At 44.3% G+C, this 27,522-nt stretch overlaps 2 protein-coding genes across 3 annotated transcripts in view; one reads left to right on the top strand and one right to left on the bottom strand.

Moving 5' to 3' along the window:
- Window positions 1-1,788, bottom strand: part of C7H6orf132 (chromosome 7 C6orf132 homolog) — a 43,918-nt gene extending 42,130 nt beyond the window's left edge. The window contains exon 1 of the mRNA XM_035122569.3: window positions 1,187-1,788. Within this exon, the coding sequence (XP_034978460.3) occupies window positions 1,187-1,334 (148 nt within the window). The 5' untranslated portion in view covers window positions 1,335-1,788. The remainder of the gene's footprint in view (window positions 1-1,186) is intronic.
- CIMIP3 (ciliary microtubule inner protein 3) lies at window positions 1,681-23,820 on the top strand. 2 transcript variants are annotated; one of them, XM_088674370.1, is made up of 3 exons: window positions 1,681-1,826; window positions 18,967-19,042; window positions 22,444-23,820. In XM_088674370.1, exons 2-3 carry the CDS (start codon window positions 19,022-19,024, stop codon window positions 22,837-22,839), a joined length of 417 nt encoding a protein of 138 aa, XP_088530496.1. In that variant the 5' UTR covers window positions 1,681-1,826; window positions 18,967-19,021; the 3' UTR covers window positions 22,840-23,820. The 2 variants fall into 2 exon arrangements, with proteins under 2 accessions (XP_088530496.1, XP_034978941.1); XM_035123050.3 differs by lacking the exon at window positions 1,681-1,826 and adding an exon at window positions 16,026-16,197.
- Window positions 23,821-27,522: the final 3,702 nt, after the last annotated feature.

The following is a 27,522-nucleotide window of genomic DNA, read 5'->3' as shown; positions in this document are numbered from 1 at the left end:
CAGCAGAGAACAGGAAGAAGAACAACAGATAAATCTTGAGGGTGCAATATTATCATTATCGTTCAATCTTTGCCCACCACATGGGAATTCCCGGATGCAGAGCTCTGCGATTCTGCAAAGCGTCCTATAAGATCAGATGCCAGAAAGAAGCTTATTCTTAACTTTAGCACCTAGACGAGCTCCAGTGTTGGCAGATACTGCCTCAAACTTGGAGCCCAACTTGTTAATTAAACACTGCGTAACTCCCCCCCCCCTCCCCACACACACAGCAAAGAAATGACTCATTCTTTGAACTAGAAGCATGCCAAAGGGCAACGCTTTACATTTCATTTCATCCCAGAGAATTTGATTCTCCCTTATTATTGCTTAGGTCTCCCTTTCATCTGAAATGTCACAGCCCCGGACACTGTGACAAGGTCAGCGCCACTGCCTAGCGTGAACCACACACGGCTACAAGTTTCGCAACACTGGTGGCCTCCAAAGGCGCCGTCTACGAAGAACTCAGCTGCGCACCCTCCATTTGTTCCAACAGCTCTTGTGCGGGATTTCTGACACTCTGCCTGTTCAGACACTATTCAGAGTTAGCACCCACCCACCTGAGCCTCCAGTTTGCTGTTCCGCAATTACAAACTTCAAGAGAATTAAGTACAATATGCAGAATAAACACACCTGCTGCTGTCAACACCTGAGAGACCTTTGGGTTTCAGTGCTAACTCTAATCTCCCGCATAAAAATATGTCAGAGATTTATTTACAACTGTCTGGTGGATCTGCTACTTGTCTTACACTCTATTACACCCATATTCCTGCTCTACAGGAGACTTGCTGAAATCTGCACATTCTTCTGAGGTTGTTGGTTTTTTTAAAAAAGAGAGTGGATCACAGGCTGCTAGTTTAGTTTTGCATGTTCCAACAAGTTTCTCTTTAATCCAGTCATTCCTACTAAAGGCTGTTGTTTTCCGACTGCACGGCTTATTAATAAAGCTTTCTCAAGGCCCCGATGGAAGTATCCAGAGCAGCATCGAAACTGCACACCCCACCTCTGAGTGTGCCGGTAGCCCCCCACAGTTGAACATCCTAAAGCTGAAGTCTGGGGGTTTTTTGGGGGGGGAGTGGATAGTGGAAGGGCAAACAGGCTCCTCCGAGTCCTCTCCCTGAAAGCTCAAAACAAAAGAAGCCATACTGACCAGTTCTCGCCAGGTTGTCAGTGGTGACCTCCTGAGTGAAGATCCATGGGGGGTTGGTGACGTAGAGGGAAGTGGTGGAATTGTTGCTGGCATGTTTTTTCCCGAAGAGCCTGCTAATAGTCCCCTGCACAGAGTGATTTTTCTTCATCCTGACTGCTGCCTTCTCCGGCGTGTCTCCAAATGCTCCCTCTAGCAAAACATATTTCCAGTTTGCTCAGCTACCACCCAGCACACAGAGAGCTCCAGCAGGTGCTAGTATGCCGAGCTAACTTTTCAGCTGCTTTAAAAGCTAAGCCACCTGAGCAGGTAGAGAGGGCTGGCTGCTCTCACCTGGCCACACCCCGTAGCAGCTCCTTTGGTGACATTCTTTCCTTGCTGCTACAGTAAGCCATTGTTACACCCAAGGCAGCTCTTAAGCCCGGGAGCTCACAGAGGTCTTCCCTAAGGCATTGCCATGTCCAAAGGGGACCGAAAGGTTTACGATATGTCCTGGTTTAAAAAACGAAACGCAGCAAAATCAAGAATGCCTCCCAGGTTTTTAGAAACAAAGCCAAACAAATAAAAAGCATTGGTCTCAAACACATGAATTCTCCGAATGACCATGCCAATATTGATTTAGGATTATCACCTTTCCTGTTTGGTAAGTCTCAGAAAAAGTTATGTTTCTAAAGCCGTGTGTGTGTTTGTGTGTGTGTGTGTGTGTGTGTGTGTGTGTGTGACTTTCAGAGGGAACAATGAAAAGGTTGCTTTCACAATGAGGAAGGTGAAAGATGTCTACGGAAATGTTAACTTCATGAAGACTCATCTTCATCCCCTCCACCACGTTTAACACATGTCGACACCTGCTATTTCCTCATCACATGGTCATTTCCCTGTCAACATGAGCCTCCCCCAGGGAATGTACAGTGAGATGCCCCATGAAATTATGAAGGGCATGTTTACTGTTTTCTGTACATTAAATTGTGGCATCAGAGACAAAGTAATCAACAGGAGGTGTTTGGGGGAAGTAATAATAGTAATAATAATAATAATAATAATAATAATAATAATAATACCTTTATTGTCAATGTACAATCTGTGTACAGTACTGTGTACAGGCAGCCCTGTTCAGGGAGGCTTTTAATGTTTAATAGATTACTGTGTTTTATTTTTCTGTTGGAAGCCACCCAGAGTGGCTGGGGAAACCCAGCCAGATGGGCGGGGTATAAATAATAAATTATTATTATATTATTATAGTACAATGAAATTAACAGATGATCTCCTGTGGCTTCTGAAATGTGTATTAGTGTAGTCCAGGGGTCAGCAAACTTTTTCAGCAGGGGGCCAGTCCACTGTCCCTCAGACCTTGGGGGGGGGCGGACTATATTTTGGGGGAAAATATGAACAAATTCCTATGCCCCACAAATGCATTTTAAATAAAAGGACACATTCTACTAATGGATGGCGGGTGGCCTGGCACTGTGGACTAAACCACTGAGCCTAGGGCTTGCTGATCGTAAGGTTGGCGGTTCGAATCCCTGCGACGGGATGAGCTCCCATTGCTCGGTCCCAAGCTCCTACCAACCTAGCAGTTCGAAAGCACGTCAAAGTGCAAGTAGATAAATAGGTACTGCTCCAGTGGGAAGGTAAATGGTGTTTCCGTGTTCTGCTCTGGTTTGCCAGAAGTGGCTTAGTCATGCTGGCCACATGACCCGGAAAAACTGTCTGCAGACAAATGTCGGCTCCCTCGGCCTGTAAAGCGAGATGAGCACTGCAACCCCAGAGTCGTTCGTGACTGGACTTAACTGTCAGGGGTCCTTTACCTTTTTATGTCTCTACAAAGTCTCCAGATTGTTAGTACTGAACACTGTGAATCTGCAAATTCATATTTAAAAAGCAGAAGTGGAGCACAATCTGCATTGCAATGTTTGGAATCCAGTTTCTCCATTTGAATTTCAAACTCAAATTTTTAATCCTGAAACTCACATTTTGGTGCATCTTCACTTACTTTAGCAGAAAAATTATAAAGCAGAGGGGAAAGGCTGTCCTGAAATTCTCTACCTTATTTGCCAGTGTCAAAATTGTCTGTGATGGCGGGAATCACTTCACCAAATATTCTGTCAGAGGAGGAGGAATTTTCCACTTTCTTTATGGGTGATGTTTGAACTTTGTGGTGGCAATAGCACAGTTTCTTTCCTCCTTTTTTCTAAGGTTTGTTTTGCTGCTGTTGTGGTAACTGCACTGGCAGCCTGGCCACCGTTATGTTCTCTTCACAATGCACTGGACCTGGGATCATTCCAGGACATTGTGATGATGGTGAGGAATTATGACCACCACAAAAAACTGGTAATGAATATTCAGAAAATGTTTGGCAAAACAACCTTTTTTTCTCAGAGTTGAGAGCGAGAAAAATAAGTTTTCCTCAGAAAGATATATTTGGATAAATTCTGGCCCTGTTCTAAAAAATTCTACTGACGAGTTCAGCTAAACATGTTAACATCTTTTCCACAGTTCCACCTCAGGTACCAGCTGTTATGGCTGCTTCATTGTGCCAATTAGGCCAAATTAAAAAGATGAGAATACATGTGGGAATCTTTTCACATTTGAACTCATCACACTTAGAACAAGCAAAAGGCCTTTTCTTCTTTATTATTTCAAAATTCCTATTCACTTTTTGTAAATTTGAGAAAGCCAACAACCCACAAGCTTGTGAAGGAATACAGGCTGAGGAAAATACTATGGCAAGGAGGCAGCTTTTACCCTAAGTATTTTTTTATTTTATTTTTGCCGAAAATTAACACATATTTCTATTTCTTAATTCAGGGGTGGACAGATAGCACTCCATTGGTAGGCTATTGGCCAGCAAGTGCAATTTCAGCATTGTCTCACAGAGCCAGTCCATGACATTTTGCTGCCTGAGGCAGAACAGCAAATGGCAGCCTGACCCAGCGAATTAAGGGGAGTATCCAAGGCTGGCCAAATTATTATGGCAACTGGAATCCCACAAGGGCCGCTTCACCTTTCTGGAAGTAAAAATACAGAAATAGATCATCTGGGGCCTAGAAAGCCTGCTCCCTGCCTTGCAGGTCTATTCCCACCTGGACTGGGAGGGTGGGGCACTGCCTGACTCCAAAAGCTGAGGCTGCTGAACAGACTTTTGGGCTGCGGTACTGTTTAGCGGGTTTTGTGTATTTATTTTTGATCTTATGATTTATGTTAAATTTGGCGGTGGTTTGTTTGTTTATTACTTATGACTACTTTTGTTATATTTGTAGTTATGGAATTTTTAAATATGTTGTAAGCCACCTTGGGCATGGTTTTCACTGTGGAAAGGTGGCATACAAATAAAACGATTGATTGAAAAAAATTTAATTACTAACCATTTGTTGCCCTTTCATGACACCCAAAGTGTCTTGCCTGACGTGGCCACATCACTCTGCCTAAAAGTAAGGGCTGGCATTGTGTGTAGGTTGCTGGCTTCCTTGCAGACAATGCTGGACTAGGTGGAGCTTGCCCTAATGCTGTGAGGCACTTCAGGGACATGGGTGACACTGCGGTCTAAACCACTGAGCTTCTTGGGCTTGCTGATCAGAAGGCCAGCGGTTTGAATCCCTGCAACGGGGTGAACTCCCGTTGCTCGGTCCCAGCTCCTGCCAACCTAGCAGTTCGAAAGCATGCCAGTGCAAGTAAATAAATAGGTACTGCTGCGGCAGGAAAGTAAACTGTTTTTTTTTAGCCAGAAACTGTTTAGTCATGCTCCCAGAAAGCTGTCTGTGGACAAACGCTGGCTCCCTCAGCCTGAAAGTGAGATGAACGCATCCAGGGGTCCTTTACCTTTTTTTTTTTTTACCTTACTTCAGGTGTACTTAAACAAGTGTGGTCACTTAACATGATTTAGGTATGTTTTTAAAAATAAATAAATTGGAGGGCTGGACCGCAATTTCCTGAGCCACCACCAGCTTATGGAACAACTCCTGCTGTTTAAACCATGTTGAGGGATTTTTGGCTTTTTCATGAGGCATAATTTGTCATAACTAACTCATACATTTACAGTTAGGGGAGGGTCTTAGTCTTAGATTAAATTCAGTGGGACTTGCCTCCAGGTAAACAGAATAGAACTGTTTATCACGGTGTACACTTCATTTTAAGCATTTATTTTCCAGTTCAGCTTCTGCCTTTTGTACTACAAGAAGTGGCTTGCAAGAGATTTGAGATTTGCATTTCATCTTATCAATAGAAACTCATTGCAACACTAATACCACTAACATTTATACTGCATGCTTCAGGCTTTCCCATACATTATCGCAGTAATTCTTACAACAGCCCTGTAAGGTAGTCCAGAATCATTATCCCCAAGTTACAGATGAGTGTCAGTGGCAAGGAGAATGGTGTGTCTTATCCAGGGCTGGATTTAGGCTTGATAAGGCCCTAAACTGCTGAAGGTATTAGAGCCCTTTATATGTCCAGCTGTTCTTTGTCAACAACAAATTGTCACTGTTTTTTTTTGTGTTGAATATGTGCTATATAGTAATTTATGGACCTAATAGGTATCTAAAGCCATTTGCATATAACAAAATACCGGTATGTATTTTATCAAAGTAATTGGTGAACTGAAATACACTTAAGAAGTATATTTTTGGGGGGCTCCCAAGAGAGTGGGGCCCGAAGCTATAGCTTGTTTAAATCCGGCACTGGTCTTATCTAATGCTTCTTAAATGTCTTTGTGGCTGTGTCAAAAATAGATTTCAACTCGGGACTTCCCGGGAATCAGAAACTCCTGGAGGTCCAACAGCAGATCTCAATCCACCTTCTCCCCACCCATTGTTTTACAGCATGTTCACACACTATCTCAAATCAGTCCTGGTCTGATCCAACACAGAAAGTTCATGACACATTTTACCACCTGCTTCAAGCTGATCACCACCTTCCAGCAAGACTGAGGAAGTAACAAGAGGGCACCACATCTGGGTACCTCAGGCAGTGATCCATATCAGTTATTTGGAAGTAAATTCCACTGATACGTATGAGAGTTCTAAGCAAATATTTGCGCATTTGAGCAAATAAGACAAAGATGAAAGAGAGAGAGAGAGAGGCCTGGTTCACATGACATGCTAAGCCAAAAATATGTCTTACTGGAAGCGAGTGGACAGTGTCAGCAACCACTGTTGTGGGCCTTTTGCAAGCACCCACACTATCCCTGATTAGCAAATCTGGGTGGTTTCAGAGGGCAGCTTCCCCTGTAGCTATGCTACCAAAACAGGAAAGTAAAGGGGGAAAGGTGAAAATTAACCTTGTGGGGTGGCACTGTTTTGGATGACTGTTCACCACAGCTGCTGTGTCAGCCATGCTGATCCTGCCTGCCTATTTGGATCAACAGTGATCAGCTCACAGATCCGCAGAATCCTGATTTGGATTGGAGATGTGAGGTGCACTTGCAAACCCTTCCATCTGAAAGAGTCTTTAAAATGAGAGTTGTTACAATGCAGGCATCCCCAAACTTCGGCCCTTCAGATGTTTTGGGACTACAGTTCCCATCATCCCTGACCACTGGTCCTGTTAGCTAGGGATCATGGGAGTTGTAGGCCAAAACATCTGGAGGGCTGCAGTTTGGGGATGCCTGACTTGTACTTTTTCTCTTTCGATGTGATCTTTGAAATGCTTTGTTTGTTTTATATTTGTTTGTTTTAATGTATTGTCTGCAGTTAAAAAAGAAAGTATAAAAAGTTAAACAAAGAAAAAGAAACTGACCTGGCAAGAATCACTTTTATTATTTTATTTCCATGTGTCTGTGCATGTGCTTTACAAAGCTAGGTTATGTGATTGTGCTATCCATCTGAAATGATGAAATATAGTTAATAAGTAACATCACTATTTATTTAAAGAGCACTATATAAAGAGAACTGCACTATTTTCAGCTCTCAAATCATATTGGCTAACTGCATGTGAATCACAGTTGTAGTACTATACTACCATCTCCGCCAGCTAGATCTCTGACTAGGGGATGTGTCCGTGCATGGCACTTATGAAAAGGACTTAGGCACTCATAAATTGCTTCCAAATCCCACCAGTGCTCAGAGCCCAGATCCAGTAGCAGCTTTCACCTAAAATGGTCCTCCACCAATTTTGCACCATGGCATACACTATGCACTTGCAGTCAACACTTCTTGCTTCCAACTCTTGGTGCATGGGCATATCGGGAGTAACACAACTTGCATGTTCACGTGACATTTTGCCACATTCCAGCTGGGCAAACCCAGCCAGGTACATGAATTCTGCTTTGTAACATGCCCTTAAAAGCACATTGTAGATTTCAACATGTTTGATTATGTTACGACAACTGGGACACCCCAAAAGATAAATGAGCTCAATTTAGCTTCTATGGTTTTTTAGGTCTTCTCACTTCCCCTGTTTTTAAATATCTGGTGAAAATTCCAGAAGCGCGCATACAAATATATCAAATGTGATGCTTTGTGCTTCTTTGCATCTCATCCATGGAGGCTAGCTTGGTACATGTATATATTTGTGCCCTGCAGTGATGAACCTTTGAACCAAGGCAATTTACAAATAAGAGCAAGATACTTGGTAACAATATCTGACCATGGTCAGCAGCTTCCAACAAGATTTAATAATATAAGCCAAGACTTGCCAGTGCATAGATCATGTTGTTTTGTTTCGTTTTTAAGCTAAGGCTCAGACCCCAAACTCATGAAGAGGTGATTTTCATAACTCTTCATCTGAGCACACACAGAAAGTATTTTTATATCCCTTTCCACACATAGGTTTAGAAAAAAGGGCTTCCATATCAGATGGTGCAGTTTCCAGACATGCTGGAATGCCAGTGTACTTTTCCTTTTAGACATTAACAATGGGACATAATGCTTCACCAAATTGCATGAGCCTGTCGGGCCATGGGAAACGTGGGTACTCACTGGGTGAAATTCACAGGGGGACCTGGGGCAAGTAGCTCTTTCTGAACCTAACCTACAGTACTTCATGCTGTTGATGTGAGGATAAAGCTGGGAGTTTAACCCTGAGACCTTGGATGAAGGGCAGGATATAAATGTAATGGATAAATAAAACCACTCAAGTTCGAACCAAGGTAAATTGAAGTACCGTAGGTAATTTTGCTCATTTTAAAACATACCATTCTCATACAGATCTCCAGAGGTCTCCAACGCAGACTGCACAGGGCAGGCCCAGTACATATATGTTTAGTCGTGTCCGACTCTTCGTGACCCCATGGACCAATGCCTTGTCGTGGCTTGAATAACTCAGAGAAGCTATGAGCTATGCCATGCAGGGCCACCCAAGATGGACAGGTCATAGTGGAGAGTTTTGACTAAACGTGATCCACCTGGAGAAGGAACTGGCAAGCCACTCCAGTATCCCTGCCAAGAAAACTCCATGGACAAAGACAACAGGCCAGTACATATTACCTGGTTTCAAATTGACATTAACCCCCTGATGGAAACTTTGTTCATGTCAAATCTAAACAACTCTTCGGTTGTGCCTGACACAACCCAAAAGTCAGTCAAATTTGGGTTAACGAAAGATAGTGTGGCACACCAAGCAGTGTGAGATTGCAGGAGTTCTAGCTGCTTGCCCAGGGTTCATGTTTCCTTTTGGAATGACTGAGGCACAGCGGAGACTGTGGTGTCTTTAGGATATATGGTTTATTGACACACACACACACACACATATATATACACACACACACACACACAACCTGAGCATATATATATACAACAATGGGGGTTCACAGCATCAACACCCCAAAAAGGTGTGGTGTAGTGGTTAAGAGTGGTAGAATCATAATCTGTTGAACCGGGTTTGCGTCTCCACTCCTCCACATGCAGCTGCTGGGTGACCTTGGGCTAGTCACACTTCCCCACCCACCTCACAGGGTGTTTGTTGTCGGGGAGGAAGGGAAAGGAGAATGTTAGCCGCTTTGATACTCCTTAAGGGGAAGTGAAAGGCGGGGTATCAAGTCCAAACTACTACTCCTCTTCTTCTTCTCCTACAGCCACAGGCTTGGATTCAAAGAGACATCAAAATTGCTCTGTCTCACAGCTTATTGCTTTCCATCTGGCTCACATCACTGCAACTCAACTCTAAACTCTGCTTCATCCTTCTAACTCTGAGATGAGGAGGAGCCCTACCCATTTGCCATCTCCCACAGAGCCCCTTTCCTTTGTATCCCTTAATGGCCCATGACCCAAGCTATCACCTCAACACAGGAAGCTAGTCTGGCTTATATTTTAACGTTTGCTGGATCCAGGAGTCAGAAGGATCTCACATACAGCCTGCTTCCTCCCCTCCCCAACTCATAACCAGCAGTGGAGCAAGCCGGTCGGGTGCCTGAGGTGGCGCGTGCGCCCTGTGCCCAGGGGTGGGGCCAGCTGCCCACAGGGCAGGGCAGTCCGGGGGGCCTCCGAGAAGTCTGGCTGCCTCCTCCCACTCAGCTGCCCTACAGTTGAGGGGGAGGCGGCAGGCGGACTGTTTGGGGCAGCACAGAGCCTGTGAGCACCCAAGCCACTGCGTCACTCCCAGGAGAGACTTGTGGCTCAGGCGCGCTACAGGCCCCGCGGTGAGTGCCGCCCGGCATTTTGTCACCCCCCTCAGTGGTGACAACTGGGATGAACCGCCCCCACCCTCCCATTTCTCTGCCCTTGCTCATAACACCAGCAAATTATATATTTAGTTGTATGTGCACATCTCTATCTATTCTCACTTCTGCAGAAGCCATTGTGCTCTCTTTATGTGATAGCATTGTTCAGACCTTGTCTTTTTCTACCCCTGTTTGTTGAAAATGCAAACATATCATCAAATCTTGATGATAATAATAAAAAAAAACCCAGCGGTAGAAATATTAGTTTAACCAAACACAAACACAAGGTGTGAGAGAGCTTTGCTCTTTGCCCATTTTTTGGTGTGGAAATAAACACCTTTGTTTTATACAACAGTCAAAACACAGTTGGTACCAGCACCACGGTGGTGAATTGGAACACACTGAACAATGAGAGTCGTGAGCTAGAAAATCTAAGCAAAATATAGCCAACAGTAATAATGAGTAAACACATTTAACAGTTTTTTATGAATCTGTTCAAAAGAAAAATATGTATCTGATCTTAACACAGTGCACAGCCTGGCATTTAAGTTTGTCAGTTACTCAAAGGGGAGGGAATGATGTTACCTTGCCATTCTTTGAGGTGTTGCCTGTTGATATTCTGCTGGTTGACATTTCCCCTTGTTGAACAGCTAGAGTTTGTCATGAGATGCTTCTTTGACAGCACCTGCCACAGGCTGGGTCTCTTAGGCACTGTGCAATTAATGTTGCATTTAATATTGCACTGACAGAAAAGGAACATTAGAATTTGGTACCAATCATACAAGGGTTGCTCCAATTTGCACCAACTGTTTATTGCTATGGATGTCAGTGCTTTTTGGACAATGTTTTTTCTAGCAGAATAGTGGTTTGGGAAATTTAAGTATCATTGATTGTATCATCTGCTTTTAAGTGAAGAGATAAGTTTCATTATCGTTCCCCAAATCTGTATTTTGTAGGAAATCAGTACTTTCATTCCCAGGATAACAAATATTTCAGCAATTTGTTCCTTTTGCTATAGGCATTGAAAGAACACAGTGGGCTAGAATTAATTCCAACCTGCTAAACAATACTTCAGCAATGGTGGGGTCTGGCTGGACACTGGCGGAACCTTCATTCTCCGGCACTGGGGGGCGGAGAGCAGGTGGGGGCGTGGCTGGCATGCATTCTGGGGGCGTGGCATGCCGCCCATAGGGGTGTGGCGTGCATTCTGGGGGTGTGGCACGCTGCCCGTATGGCCGTAGTGTGCGTTCTGGGGGCGGGGTGCCCAGCGTGGGCGGGGGGGCAGCCGCCATGGCGCCCTCGGGATCGTGCTGCCCGGGGCAGAACGCCCCCATTGCCCCTCCCTTCCTAAGCCCCTGTGGCTACGTTTTGACCAGGGTCAGATTTAGGTTTGATGAGCCCCTAGGCTACTTAGGGGCCCTTTATATGTCCAGCTGTCCTTTGTCAACAAAAAATTGTCACATGTTTTTTGTGTTGAATATATGCTATATGGTAATTTACGGACCTAATAGGTATCTAAAGCCATTTGCACATAACAAAATATGTATTTTATCAAAGTAATTGTTGAACTGAAATACAATTAAAAAGAAGTATATTAATAGTGAAATACAATTAAGAAGAAGTACATTGGGGGGGGGGTGCCAAGAGAGTGGGGCCCTAAGCTATAGCTTGTTTAGTTTATATGTAAATCCGGGACTGGTTTTGGCTAATAGAAATGATTGGGGAGTAAATCAGTTTGCAATGGCCTAGCAATGAGCACACACCATTGTGACTTATCTGCCCACCCCCCACAGGAGGTTCCTAATAACTCAGCTTTCTTCCTTTTGCACAACAGCCAAATCAGGCTTATATGCTAGGTAGGAAACAGTGTGATTGCCTAAACTCAGATACTTCTACACTAATCAAAAACCCATTACACCTCCAGAAATAGATTTTATAGTGGGAGATATACCATGTAGCTGGTTAGAGATATAGCAGATCATACATTTTCCAAATCAGCCAGATATAATGATTCAAGCATTATGCAGCTTAAGTAGTTTTGAGCAACTAGTCAACTCAAGCAACCCACTGGGAAAGGGAAATCATCTCCCATGTATATAAAATCCCCACACAACTGGCTACCCTTCCTCTCACTTTATTAAGACTAAAATGGGGGAAAGATTTTGGAGGAGAATTAGAGGAAGAACACTGGGAACACACTTGGAATAAATGCCAGCTCCCTCGGCTAATAAAGCGAGATGAGTGCCACAACCCCAGTGTCATTCATGACTGGACCCAATAGTCAGGGGACCTTTTACCTTTTGGATCCATCTCAATTAGAGCGTGAGAAAATGCTTTAAAGACAGCATATTGCTGGTACATGTGCCCAGCCAAATTATGTAGAATTAATCATAACACATGCTAGCAGCAATGCAATTTACCTGGCTCTCCAGTACACATGTGGTAGCTTTGCCCCCAAATTATTCCGTTTTTAAAACAGTTAATCAAATGATCCTCCTTTTATTAGCTGCAGTTAAATTTTTGATTGCAAAACACTGGAAAACTTTAATTGCAAATCTTTTTGTAGCCTGGATTTTGCAAGTACTGTATGGGACATTGTACTTACATATCACAAATTAACCATTTACAAAAGGAATATTGATTGAAGTGGGGGGGGGAAGAGACTCACACTTTCTAAATGACATGGTATCCTTTAAATTATCACGAAATAATATTGGGGAACACTGGGTATTAAGCATGCTAACATAAATCATATATCCCAGTTTTCCAGTGGCCCTTCAAAGTACACCTCACGCAGAGTTTATAGAAAAACAAAATACGCAAACAGAAGTTGACTTGGCTAAAATACACCACCAAGAGTTTAAAGATTTTCCCCAACCTAGCATGAAACCTCTGACTAGCAGTATACCGTTTAAAGTATACAGAAGAAAAACAAAAGGTTGGCTTTCTTTAACAGAAAAACAAACTGTGTTGGAAGAGACTTTAAACTAAAGATAAACGCTCCCTCCCCCAGCAACTTTACATACCCACATTCCAACCCTTCAAACCTCCCACACAACTACCACACAAAATGCTTTCCAATGGAGCCTTATATACATGGAGTAGAGCCCACGCCTGTGAGCAATTAAACAGAAATTACCGGCACCTGTTTTTCTTAAACAGACAGTATTGACATTAGACTGGCTCAAAAGCAACTTTGATTATTCAAGAAACCCAACATAAATGATCTTGTTAAGACCATTGAACATGGTTTTTTACCCTCCATCAGCTCATGGAAATTGATGGAGACACTTTTATTTGACAGCCTTTCTTGGCACATCTAAAACTACAACCATCAGCCACTAGTTTTCTTTCTTTTCTGTACAACTATTAAGCTCTGTATCCTTTGTATGGGTATGTTTTATTACTTGAAATTAAAACTCAATTTTTAAAAATGGATCTTTAAAATTATGTTTCGTGCATACTCTGTATCCTTTAAGAGCAGTCGTGCAACAGAATTCTCCTGCATGTGCCTGGTGACAGGACTGTGAGTTCCAGAATTTTTCTGTAGTTTGTTGTGAAATATAATGATATATATACATTTGGATCCAGACCAACACAGTGCAACCCTGTTTGAGGATCATCCTCTTTTAGTCTTCATCCAGTTACATGCATGATGGATGGCAGAGTGGAACAGGGTGGAGAAACTTACAATGTGATGATATCAGGTGGTGAGTTAAGTATAACTACATGTTATAAAAGGAGAGGCGAAGAACATGACACGTTGTTGATGGAACCAGCCCTGCATCAACCCTGCATCCTGCTCAGGGCTAGTTCTGCCACAATGATCCCTAGGAGTTGTGATCGGGGAGAAATGTCAAGGGGGGGGGGGTAAATTAAATCAGTGACACATTATACTTGTTCAAGAAATGAAGAACCCTGGAACTGTATTCAAGTGTCTTTGAAGTTAGTGAGATGCAATTGGTTCTGGAAAACCCAATGAAAGTCGCTCAAATATAGGTGCACGATACCTATACCTGCCCATCCTCCACAGATCTATATTGTCAGTGACAGCCACAATGCTTATAATAAGCAGGTCATGGTCTCTAGGACTGATCATTTGCAAAACGGATAGAAATATAGCACAGAGGTTGCATAATGAATAGCAGGACACTCCCTTTCCTGCAAGTATTTGTTATGACATGACGCCAAGTTATTCATGCCGCTAACTCACATGAAACTCAGCTATGCGTATGCACAAAAATGGTGCATACCCAGAGGGCGTAGTCCCCATTCTAAAATTCTTCAGATTTTTAAGAATGATACGACTGTCACAGCCAAGCAACCAAGAAGCAAACTGATCCATTAATAGCCAGGCTACAATTATACAGCAGTGACTTCTTAAGTATGTGGGACTTGTTTGGGGAACAAACCCAACACAAAGCTTATTTTTTAAGTTTATGCAAACTTCCTAGCAGCCACAGGTTAATTAATGTATTTGTGTGGCACTGACAGTAATTAAAACAGTGCACAGATGATTTGACTGTAAAGTACCATGCTGATCGGCTCGGCACCTTACAATATTTCTGAATAGTACACAAAACTTCTTAGGACTACATTTGGGTTGCTTTGAAGCCAGTGGCGTCAGAAGCCGCTCTGGCACCCGGAGGGGTAACCCACTACGCAGTGCACATGAGCGGTGTTGCTACGTACGATGCATGCGTCGCTACGTAGCAATGCCCTGCCGCCCGGTAAAAAGCCTTGCTCCGCAGCTTGCTTGCTCACCTGCTCGGCATGTGTGGAGGCGAGGGGCGGGCCAGGGAGGGGCGCACCGAGTGTCACCCCCCCTCCAGGGTGGCACACAGGGCAGATCGCCCCCATTGCTATGCCCCTGTTTGAAGCACACCCCACCAAGAAGTAAATCATGGGAACTATTGTTTATCCCCAAACTATGATTCCCAGCAACCTTAATTAACTTCTAGGAGTATGCCATTTTTTAAAAATAAATAAATAAAGATTTCCTTGGTATACAAAAGTATGTGCATTGCCTTTTTCAGGTTGTAAAGTCTTTTCTACAGATCAGTTGCATCTGTTATTAGACAGTAGTGACTGTTGAGAACAGAATAAGGTTGGGGAAGAAGGGGGTGGGGTGGAGTGGTGAAACTTATATTCTTTTATATAGTGTACATGTAGGGTTTTGTGTCAGAGAGAGGGATTTGGGGAGGGAATATGCTATTTATCAGAGTTGTATCCTGTTCCCGCTCTTCATCCAAGGAGCTCAGGACGGATGACATATAGCAAACCACACTGGGAATGGAAGGGTGGGCTTAAGTAGAAGACATTTTGCTGCCTGATGCAAGAGAAGATGGTGTCTCTCACCGCTCCCTGCCATTCCGCCTACAAAAGCTGACAGGACTGTTAGCTTTAATCTCATTTCAACACTGGGAACCGGGCCATGTCCTCCAGCACACTGAAGGTCAGCTTTAGGCGCACACAGTGTTGTCCAGTGAGCTGCTCTCTGCCCATCTGTTCCCTTGTTCTACCCAACAGTATTAGAAACATGAGGTAAGTGTTGCTGTGTGAATCTATTTCTCACAGGTCCAAGTCCAGCAGCACGCATTCTATCCACTACATCGGACTCCTTCTCCTGCAGCAACATGGAAGGAAGCGCAAAATGCCTCCCGATTCGAGCAAACACTCTTTAAGGTGACTTAACGCACCCAGCACGTTTGCTGCACGTAAGGAATGTCCTTTGACCGAGGCAAAAAGTTCATTAAGGGCTCGCCCAATGTATCCCTGCGCTTTCCCGCTGAATAGCGAGCTGCGCAGGAGCAGGAAACACGTGGGCGCAACGTCACATTGCAAGCGAGCACCACTGCGCGGCATCCTGTACGGACGCCCCATCCTAAGAGAACTACGGATTTGAGGAGGCGAGCGACGACGCCTGCCTTGGCTTCAAACCCATCCGTGGAGTAGGCTCAGGCCTTACCTCAAGGATACGGTTTTTTCAAACAAAATAAAAAACTGTGTCTCTGAGCATGTCTGGAGTTTCTCATCGCATGCACCGAGCCTGGAGTAGGGTCGCTCACGTGGCTTCCCCCAAGGCCAGGGCGCTTCTCCTACGAAGCCCCGATCAGCCACGGGATCCCTCGCCCTGCCGCTCGCTTCCCTTTTCGGGATCGCCCGGCTCTGCGTGGCCGGCTGACGCCCTGCCCGAGTCACAATGAGCTGTCCACGCAGGACGCGGCACCGCGCCGCGCTCTCTCCGGCTGCAAAGGGTGGCAGCACCAGGCGGCGAAGGTCATCATGCGCCCGGGCGCAGCGGCCCAGCCTTCCCTCCTCCCGGGCGGCGCTTTTCCCGGCGCTTAGGAACATCGCGAGGTGGCGGAGGAGGAGCTGCCGAGTGACGCGACGGGAGGACACCGCGGGGAGGCTTCCCTCGGAGGTAGGAGGAGGAGGAGGCGGCGGCGGCAGGGCTTCAGGGCTCCGAGGAGAGAGGGGCGGAGTCCCACGAGGGATGTCCCTGGAGCCTCTTTCCAGGATTGGAGAGAGCCAACGCCGGTCCCTTGAAGGTGTCCAGTCCAGCAGCTTATCCGGAACACCAGCCGCTGCCTGCGGGACGTGGGCTGCGTGCCTAAATCAAATCCACCTTATCTGGATTGCATAGGACATTGTCTTCCCGTAGCTTAAAATGCCCAAACACAGAGAGGTTTTCTCTGGCAGCAAAAAAGGAAGCAGCTAGGCGCAGGATGGGAAAGGGGACACCATAGAAGGGACTGTATTTAGAAGAGTTATTGGGTGGAGCTCAAGGAAGGGTGCATTTGGATAGCTAGTGGCTAATAACCGCCGTCTGTGTGTGCTTCTGAATGCCAGTTGCTGGAAACCCCAGAAAGATCGGGTGCTCTCAGTCTCAGATCTTTCCTGTTGGCTTCCCATAAGCACCTGCTTGGCTAAAGTGAGAACAGGATGCTGGGCTATATGGACCAATGACCTTCAGCCTCTCCTTATATCCATTCATATATCCTTTTTTTGTACTTGTATGGAATTTTGGGAGTCACCAGGTCGTGGGAATTGTGGAACTGTATTGCCTTGATGGGGATAAGATCCAGCTAGCAACACTCTGGATAGCCACCAGCTTATTGACCAGACTCAATATTTACAGCCACAGGCATTTTGGATCAAATAGTTGTTGGAAGGCCTATTTTGCCCCGTACCCTCTACAAGGACCCTGCTTTTATGTACTGTGGCTGTAGTACGGGTGGGTGGGGTACCTTGTGAACCCCTGCAGGAGCATGTAGCAATTTGAGTGCACATGTATAGGTCCCTGTGCAAATGAAACCAAGATATATGAAAGTCAGGAGAGGTGACAGTGTGGGCATGATATTGATCTCTCCGGGGATGGTTTTTCTTGGTCACAAAGATTCTGATCCATGGTGTCAAGCGGCATGTTTGTTTTCTATAAAGCAGCTGATGAAACAGTAAACCTAATATGAACCTAAACATTGTCTCTATAACAAGCACTTCATCAGAGGCAGGCAAAGAGCAAATGCAGGAACCGCGAGGAAAGAATATAGAACTCATCAATAATGTAAAATGATGAGATGGAGTCGAGAGAAGAGCGATCTGGAGGTGTAATTCAGGCTGTTTCTCAGCTTGATCTCTGCCCTCCCTTTGAACTCCGTCTGGAGGTTACTCTGGAAGCTAGGTAGCTGATGGTTTAAGAATGTCTAGAACCTCTCTGTTGCAATTCAACAAACTATCTGAAAAACGGAGGTGTCATTTAGCCGTACCAGCTTATAGCTCTTGACAGGGGTATCATTCATGAAATTGTTTGTCCTTCCTCAAAGCCTTCTGAGCTAGTAGCCATCAGAACCCCCTTGTGGCAGTGAATTCTGTGTTAAATGTGCACTTGGTCAGGGGTCATCAAGACAGCATCTTGGGGCAGCAGAACCAGTGTGCCCACCAGAACCTCCTGTGTCACCTGTGAAGGGTATTTGCAAACATCCCCTCAGAAATCCGCTGTGCAGAGAGAATGTTTGCTCTCTCTGCTCAATTTCTCTTGGCACTGGTTCAGCCTCTCCTTAAACATGCCCACATTTCATTGGACGGAAGAGGGGCACAGAGCTTCTCCCTGGGAGTGAGCACTGCGCTAGCTGATATAGGTGCCTTTTCCAACACGCCTGTACCATTTTGTGGACAGCTCTCTTTCTTTAAGATATGGCAGCCATTTTGAGACTGGCACAAACACTCCAAATGTACCAACTGCATTAGGGCAGTTTAATGTGTGTTTGCAGGCACAGGAGTGTACAGCGGGCCAGTAAAAAAGGTGACACCCTTATTTATAATCCTGGTGTGGATCATTTCTTAGTTCCCATGACTTCATCCCAAGCGTGTGTCTGTGTTTCTGGGAGGTTTGTTGCCCATGTCATTTCTTATGGGCACATTACTAGTTGCCGCAGGCTTTGAAAAGGGTTGACAAGACAGCTTGCTAGTTAATCTGGAAAATATGTCGTGTTATGAAACACCCAGTATTTTGCACCTCTATGAGCAGCTTTAATGAATACAGGAAGGCTGAGAACCATTTCCTTTGCAGCTGGGTCCTATGGAGCACTTTGAAAACAGAAACAAGGGAGGAAAAAATCTTTTAAATTTGGATATATTTTATTTTACTTTTGCTTTATTTATCTCCTTCATTAGCCGATGTATATCTCAGTGTTTCTTACTGGCGTGACTCAGCATTATTTTTGGTATCTGAACATGGTTCCAGTTGGGGTGCATGTGAGGGAAGGATAATGCCTCTCAGCTTATGGTCTTTGAAATAATTCTTCAGAACGTTAAAATCATGGCATGCTATTCTACAGAGTGTAAGTTTTCTACCAGAGCTAAGGTGGGAAAACATTTGCAGTCCAAGAGGCTATTTCCCTTCTGGTCCACTTTCCAAGGGCTGCATGCCAGTGATGGCAAAGCAGATGGGACATCAAATTTAAAATTTGCATTTATATAGTAGACTTGTTTCTAGAGTTGCCGGGTCAGGAGCACCCCAGCCTCTGAAAGTTCAGGGCTGAAACTTGAGATTTTGGGATGGCCCCTGGAGACAGAGGTTAATTGGAATGGAAGAGTGTCTGCGCTATAATTTGAAGCAAACTCCTGCTGGACTGAGGTGTGCAAGCTGCACACTCGATCTTCTTAATAATTTTTATTTTTTTTATTGCAGGCACCCTTGCCCACCTAGAGATCCAAGCCCTCCATTAGCCACCTGGATTAAAGAAATGCAAAGACAGAAAGTACCGGTAACTGACCATTTTCTCTGGTATAGCATGCCCTCTGGCACTGTCAAAAATAGGGGCATGCTTGCAATAATTCTATTTTCATAACAGCGACTGCTGCCTGACACCCATTATTAGACATTGCTGGAGGTTCTGTTTAAAATAGGCTGATGTTTGTTCTTTTGGCTCTGTAAACAGTCAAAAAGTAGAACTGTCCCACAACAGTTGGTACCCTCACAGCTGCAGTGTGTGAAGTTGCAGATTATGCTTTAGAGGAGGAGGAAGAAGAAGAAGAGTTTGGATTTGATACCCCGCTTTATCAGTACCCTAAGGAGTCTCAAAGCAGCTAACATTCTCCTTTCCCTTCCTCCCCCACAACAAACACTCTGTCAGATGAGTGGGGCTGAGAGACTTCAGAGAAGTGTGACTAGCCCCAGGTCACCCAGCAGCTGCATGTGGAGGAGCGGAGATGCGAACCCGGTTCCCCAGATTAGGAGTCTACCGCTCTTAACCACGACACCACACTGGCCATGTACATACATTTGCTTGCACCAGAGAATAGATGAATCCTTCTCATAAAAACATTATGCTACATGCCACCCCGAACTCCAAGTGGTGAGACTCCAGGGATACCAGCACTTTCCTGCGGCTCAAGTTCCTTGGAAAGACAGCAGAGACTATGGTCTCTTTAAGTTATATGGTTTTATTTACACATATATACAACCTGAGCATAGGATAGAGGGGCTTATAGCCCCAAAAGATCTTGCTTCCCCATTAGTCACAGCTTTGGATTCATTACAGAACAAGACATAGGTATGTCCCCAGTTCTTGTAGCATCCCCAGTTCTTGTAGCATCTCCCCTCCAGTTTTCTGCTCACTCACATAGCAATTCTCTAGCCCAGGCCCATTTTTTGCTCTTTTGGTTGTTGCAGCTATTGCAACCCAGCTCATCCCTTTGGAAAGCCCATCAGGGCATTATGTGGCCAGTTAGTCTTCATCTCCAAAGAAGCTGACTGATTGCCCAGTAGGGTGATGACTTTTTTACACCCAGTAGGGTGATGACTTTTTTACAACCCCATTTCCCTGTATCATAATTTGATGAGCTTTCATTAAAGATTTGATTTCTCTTACTTTCAAAGAGATTTGATAAAAAAACACCTCACACACAAAATGATTTAAAAAAAAATATTTATCAGTTTTTTGACCATTTTTGAAGTCACTGTAAGCAGATATAAAATTGAACCCAAGCTTTAGAGACATATATATACAACATTATATAGGGTCATCAAACACACAAGGAAGCTTTTTTTAGCTGCAGTAACAGTATAGACGCCGCTATAGGACGATGTTTTGCTACCTCTTCTGTAGGTTCTTTTCCCAGCATGTCCGGCAGGGTCTGCTGGCTGAGTTTTGAGGTCCCAAAAAGGGGCTGTTACCTTGCACAGGTGTGACATTTGTATACCCTATGTTGCTAAGAACACTCCCCATTGTGGAATGTAGTGTTGTGTCCAAATTTGATACAAAATATATATAGAATTGTTAATACAATTTTATGAAATGGTAAAACGGCATACAAAAAAATTTAAAGTGGTTTGTGTGTAACCTTTTTTTAAATATTTCAACGGAATATACCTCATTTTAGTCATTAATAGGCAAAAGTTCATCCATTTGTGCTACAGGAAATAATTTTTGAGAGAGAAAAAATGAAAAAGTCATCACCCTATTGCCCAGCTTCCCCCAAACACAGTGCTTTTTTCGGGGGTGGGGTGCTCCTTACCAGCATCTCTTTTCTGTTGTTAAAAAGTGTGGCACTTACTATAACAACTTCATGGTGAGTACCGGCTTTTCTAGAGAAAAAGCACAGCCCAAATGTATAACAATAAGAATAGGCCTGTTAAATCTGGCCAGTAACCAGTCTAGTCCAGTGTCCTGTTCTCACAGTGGCCAACCAGGTGTCCATGTCACTCTCCCCTCCTACAGTTTCCAACAACTGGAATTCAGAAGCAGAACAGTGCAAGTAGAACATAGGCATCATGTTTAGTAGCCATCTCCCAACTTAAGGATTAAATTCTGGGGGACCTGGGCAGTAATACTGAAGAACGACTGCTCTTAGCATCTCACACTAAAAAAAATCCCAGTGGAGCATTTCTGAAAAGGCAAATAGGGACAAAACAGCCAGTGATTCAGTTTCTCGGATACCGGTGCCACAAAAGAGGGTCTGTCTCAAAAAAGGGGGGGGGCAACTGGTGTGTTTTGATAGACAATGAAGCTCTCCTAGGATAGCTGATTATATCGTGAATGCATTTTTTTGTGAAACTGAAGAGTTTCCTTGCAAGAAGAAATCTGGATCCTATGTATCTGTTGCTTGATAACCCATTTATCTGAAAAAGGCTGAAGGCTCTGTCCCCCCGCTTGGAAGAAACTGCTGGTTATTTCATTGCACTGACTCCCTTGGCGTCATAGACATTCAGTGATTTACATGAATGGTTGCCAATTCCCCTTGTTACAGGATTAATAGCTTTACAAGCCAGTGGACAGAGCCAGATCTAGAGGCCTAAAATAATGCAGCCTAATGGGCTCAGAGCATCATGGAAAGTAGAAAACCCGTTAACAGAGTTTAAAAATAAGCTCAAGTGCCGTCAGAGTTTAAACAGGATAATCGACACAGGTTTCCATTCAACAATTACCTGGAGTGCGGGTGTCACTGGCAATAAATAAAGCAGCTATATTGGATCTAGCTGGTTAAGTAACAATTAAAAAATAGTTCTCACACAAATATTTCTCTCCAAATGGCTGGCACTAATAGAACCGGCACTTGAATTGAAGAAAAATACAATTGGGTTTTTAGAATTGCTGGCTATTATAGTTTATTTAAAAATCATGTATGCTTATGCACACTTGTCGTCAGAGGAATTTCCATACCTTCAGTATGGAAAGATGCATTTTCTTCCTATTACAGTGGTGCCTCGCAAGATGAAATTAATTCGTGCCACGAGTCGCTTCGTCTAGCGATAATTTCGTCTTGTGAAGCGTGGGTTGCCACGGCAAAAAAAAAACCAAACAAAAAAAAACCCGCTGAAAAACTTCGTCTTGCGAAGCGCGACCATTGAAAACTTTGTCTTGCGAGAAACCAAAAACATTGCAAGACGATTTCGTCTAGCGCGTTTTTCGTTGCGCGAGGCATTCGTCTTGGGAGGTACCACTGTATCTCTATTCTTTTTGTTGATGTTAAGTTAAAAATGCTTTTAAATCTTCATCTAATTCAATTGCATATGAATTAAGGATTGGGCCATGGGCCAGGGGAGAGGCATTGATTTGTAGGGAAGGGGCAATTAGATATCCAAGGGGGTGGGGGGCTCATGCAGTTCCCTGTATAACAAATTGACTCAACATGTCCTTCTTCCGTGTGGCTTTTATCTTCACAGACAAAACCACCCATTAAACCCAAGGTATGTATCTGCGCCTGCAAGATGTCACAGGAGAAGAACGCAGCCAAAACTGCTGCAAACAAGCATCAGAAGCCGTTCCCAGTAGCTCTGGGCTACAAGATGGAGCAGGCTTTAGTTTCTCAGTATGTCCCTGTTGTCCTCCACCCTGGGGGACACAAGCGTGAATCTCTCAGATATGCTTTCTACAACCCTAACTACTCCAACACGTACACACCATTTTACACTTTGCAAAAACCCACCTGTGGTTATCGGTATAATCGAGACACAGATCACACGAGGAAGGTGATGGATGTTGAAAGAGTGGATTTCTCAAAGTGGAAACCCATTTTTGGGAAGAAGCCAGGCTTGTCTGCAACAGGCTCAAAACACTGAAATTGCCATGCAGTTCACCCGGGACTTCCATTCAGAGGCTTGAGCTCACTCATTTTCTAAGGCCACTCAGAAGGAGATGTTGTAGGAACTTCAGAAGAACTTCAGAAGAAGCAGGTCTGCCTTAACAAGAGCTTCTGGGATAAATTGCAACACAGTCACATAAAGCGGGTACCAAAACCCAAGTTTTAGTTGGCACTTTAAGCCAAGGCTCATCCTGGAGAGAAACAATAAAGGCAGCTGGCTTTCCACCTTTTGACATGGAATGCAAAAAGTAGCAAAGCAGATGATCAAAAACTGTGAATAAAACACCAAAATGCAAAGCCTGTTGAGGAGATTCAATTTATCCTTGTGGCCTCATTCACTCTGTGTTTTTGTTCCCCACAGTAATGGTAAGGGCAGAAGCAGAAATTATTTATGCTGTACTTTCCTCAGTTTTGCTGTGACATGGGGTGTCAGTGGGGGCTTTTGGATCTCACGCATGGAGAGTTCTGCCTTCTGAGTTTCAAACAGCCTTTGGAACAGGGAAGGTTGATACACAACTCTGTTATACCTTCTCCACTTTGGTTTAGCATGTGAATGGACTTTCATGAACTGAAGATGTCACTTCTAAGGCAGGTGAAGAAGGTAGGCAGCCAGTTTAGCGATGTTAAGATGTTAAGATGGTGGGTGGAAGCATGAGAGGGGAACACATAGTATCCTAAGCAAGCAGACAGGTCATTGCTACAGCAGGGTTGTGTATCTCCACAGCTTTGTGCTATAAGAACTACCGTACCCACCATTCTCTTGAAACCTGGAGTGCACCTGAAATAAGGCTCTGCTGTAGTCTAGTGACATGTTGAGAACATTGAACTTCACACAACCTATTTGTGTGTATCAGAAACATCTTGGTTACCAGGGATGTTATTTGAGGGGCAGAATCAGTATGTGCTTACCACATTTGGATGTAAGTGAAATGATACAGATTACCATATGAAGAGATTGTGTGAGTGTGTGTGTGTGTTCTCCAGTTGGAGAACAGCCTTTACCAAAGGTGTCATGGGCTTTGAAGAAACTCGATCTCAGGACGTGCTAATGGGAAGGCACACTTGGCAAATCCACAACATGATCAACTCCCGCCTGGAAACCAATGTCCCCACTGTGGAAGGACGTGTGGATCCAGAATTGGCCTCCACAGTCACTTACGGACTCATTGTTAAAGTCGTGTTTATGGAAGACAATCTTACTCGGCTACGAGTGATCGCCGAAGAAGAATGTGTGTGTGTGTGTGTGTGTGTGTGAGAGAGAGAGAGAGAGAGAGAGAGCACCAAGCCCAGAGTCTAAAATTATCTGTGGGCCCACATAGGTAGGACATCTTAAGTACTGTAGGGGGGAGAAGACACAACACAAATGCCTGGGACCTCTAGGTGTGCACTCACTTAGTAAGCACGAGGCTAGAATCAGGATGAGGGTATGCTTGAGCTTCTCCCCTGCTGGGAAAGTCTCCAGTTTCTATCCTCTTGCAAAAGTGGAGAGTGCTGAGCTATTTCTTTTTTCTGTTTTACAGTATGTGTGTTTTCCATCTGCTTTAACAAGGTTGAAGATATTTTAGATGAAATGCTGATACTGCGTTTCCTTCATGCTGATGTCATTGGGCTCCCACATATCCCTGTTTGCAAGGAGGAAGTAGCACGAGAAAGCACTCACAGTTGGTTGCACTTTGTCCAGGTCCAGTTATTTTAAGAAGTTCCACAAGGGCTGCCTGCTGCACACACTATAAAGTATGCATTTCAATCCTGATACTTTATCTGCATGGACGTAGGCAAGCTACACTCATGCATTGCTAACCATTCCATGACAGCTCAGGAATCTTACAAAGTTCATTTTATGCCAGTATAACACCAGGCTAGGTTATGCAAATGACCATTGCTGTTAGGGTTGCCAGACTCAATAGAGGACAGGACTTCTGTGCCTTTAATTGCCCTGCTCTCTTTTGAGTCTGGAAACCTTAAAGAAAAACCAGCAGACCCTTTGTTTAATTTCCAAGCAAAGGGTCTGCTGGTTTCTCTTTAAGGTTTCCAGACTCAAAAGAGAGCAGGGCAATTAAAGGCACAGAAGTCCTGTCCTCTATTGAGTCTGGCAACCCTAATTCCTGCTGGAATATTTTAGGAAAACTGAAATAACCCCCCCCCCAAAATAATAATAATAATAATAATAATAATAATAATAATAATAATAATAATAATAATAAAAACCCAGCTGGACACTCATTGCATGGGGCAAAATTTAAAACTGTCCCCATCTCTGAAAGAACAGGCTAAATGCCAAGGGGCTTTCTGAAAGAGATGAAGGCAGCCCAGGAAGATGAGAAGTAAATCCTTAGATGTGTCAATGCAGAGGAGCTTCTAGCAAAAGCCAAATTTAGGTCAGGATAACTAATTGCTGAATTTCAACACTTAGTGGGTCTGCAGCAGATTGGAGGGAATCCCCTGAAATCCTCTAATTGCGTAGGGGCTATCCCTGGTGCTTAGCAGACATGGTATTTCCTCTGCTATAAACAGGTGTTTCCTCCTGGTCCTTAATATTAATCCGCTTACACAAGCTGCAGAAGTGTGTCACGAACTGCTTTGCACTGTGCTGCAACTGATTCCTTGATCTGACTTGCTCTTTCCAAAGACACAGTTTCTAGAAACATAGAACAAACAACTGAGATCCAGGGTTTTTGGGGGAGTGGAGGGTGGGGGGGGGGAGTGGCAAGACTCACAGAATTTAGAACTGCATTGTTTTGCTCTGGCGACCCAGAAACTTCTTGGCAAAAGATGGCTTCAATTCTCATGAATTCTTGCAATACCTGCTAGCTGAGATATTCTATAATTTTATGTATTTGTCTCTAATTTCTATGGGGTGCTGATGGAAAAGCATTCCATGTGGGCATATATGGCAATAAATGAAACAATGCGATCATTGGAAAATGTGGGTAACTTAATGGCACAATCCTATACATGTATACGCAGAACTAAAGCCCACAAGTCTCAGAAAAGTGTACATAGGATTGCTCTTAAAAGTAAAGGTAAAGGGACTCCTGACAGTTAAGTCCAGTCGTGGATGACTCTGGGGTTGCAGCACTCATCTCGCTTTACAGGCCGAGGGAGCCGGCATTTGTCCGCAGCAGACAGTTTTTCTGGGTCATGTGGCCAGCATGATTAAGCCACTTCTGGCGAAACCAGAGCAGCGCACAGAAATGCCGTTTACCTTCCCGCCAGAGCGGTACTTATTTATCTACTTGCACTGGTGTGCTTTAGAACTGCTAGGTGGGCAGGAGCTGGGACCGAGCAATGGGAGCCCACCCCGTTGCAGGGATTTAAACCGCCAACCTTCTGATCGGCAAGCCCAAGAGGCTAGGGTGGTTTAGACTACAGTGCCACCCGCGTCCCTTCTAGGATTGCTCTTACGGTTGCTATTTTAAAAATATTTCAATCAGATTCAGGGCAGGAGGTTTTCTAGGCACTTCAAGGATCCAGACATAGGACAGCGACACAAATGTGCATATAGTTAGCATGTGCTAGTGTATAAGTGAACCAATTCAGATGGCAGGTGCCAGGGCCCCACCAGCAGTGGGCTTTTAAAAATGGAGAAAAATCAGGCAGGAGACTGGGCTGGTGCAAAAGAGCTCGGACCTGCTAGGCCACCCCTTAAAGCATTCCTGATTCAGGGTAAACTGCAATGTAGTGAAGATGGAGACAAATGGGAAAGGGTTCTAAAATGAGCAATGGAGTCGAGTTTGGGAAGCGAAACTCAGTGCTTTTTTCTTCTTCTAAAAAAAATGTTTAGGGGTACTCTCATTTTCCTCCTCATATTGAAATATTGCCCCTCAACGAGGCCAAACTTAGATTCACAAAATGTTTAGGGGTATGCGTCCCCCCAGAAAAAAAAGCACTGGCAAAACTGATGCAGAAGTGGTGAGGAGCATTAGGCAGGCGTTGCCTGAAGCAGCTGTTTGATAAAATGTGGAGGAAGGGCAGAATAGAAATAGAGTAATAAGAATGTTGCAGGCCACCCACAATCTCTTAGTGGAATGAGATTCCAGGGGGTTCCAGGTGCTTTACTCAGGGTCCGTATCTCCTTTTGGAAATGAGGCGCAGCTGAGACTATGGTCTTTTTATGTTACATGGTTTATTCACAAATCTATACAACCTGAGCCTACAATGGTGGGGTCCATAGTGTCAGCACTCCAAGAGGGTCTTGTTTTCCCCAGAGGTGCACCCTAGACTCACCCTAGGACTCAAGCACCGCTGCTGCTTTGCATTTCAGTCACATAACTCCTAACTCACATTGCTTCTAACTCTAACATCTCTAAGCTCTGGCTTTATCATCTAACTGAGTTGAGGAAGGCGGCCCCAACCATTTGCCATCTCGTACCAAGTCCCTCTGATCCTTTGTCCTCTTAATTGCTCATCCCCCAGGCTAGCCCCTCACGAGAAAGTTAGCTTTTAACATTTGCTGATCCCAGGGGTTAAAAGTGTCTGGCGCACAGCTTAAAACACACTGCTCTGGCCTCCAGTTTTAACACTCCAAGCCTTGATTGAATTCTAACACCTACTGGACCCAAGAGTTTAGGTTGTCTAACACCCACAAAATAATAATAATAATAATAATAATAATAATAATAATAATAATAATAAAGAGGAAAGCTGACACGTGGGAAGA

Source organism: Zootoca vivipara, chromosome 7 (assembly GCF_965207765.1).
Source record: "Zootoca vivipara chromosome 7, rZooViv2.hap1.1, whole genome shotgun sequence".
NCBI lineage: Eukaryota > Metazoa > Chordata > Lepidosauria > Squamata > Lacertidae > Zootoca > Zootoca vivipara.
Note: the sequence above shows the minus strand (reverse complement) of the source record. Positions and strands in the feature narration are given on the sequence as shown.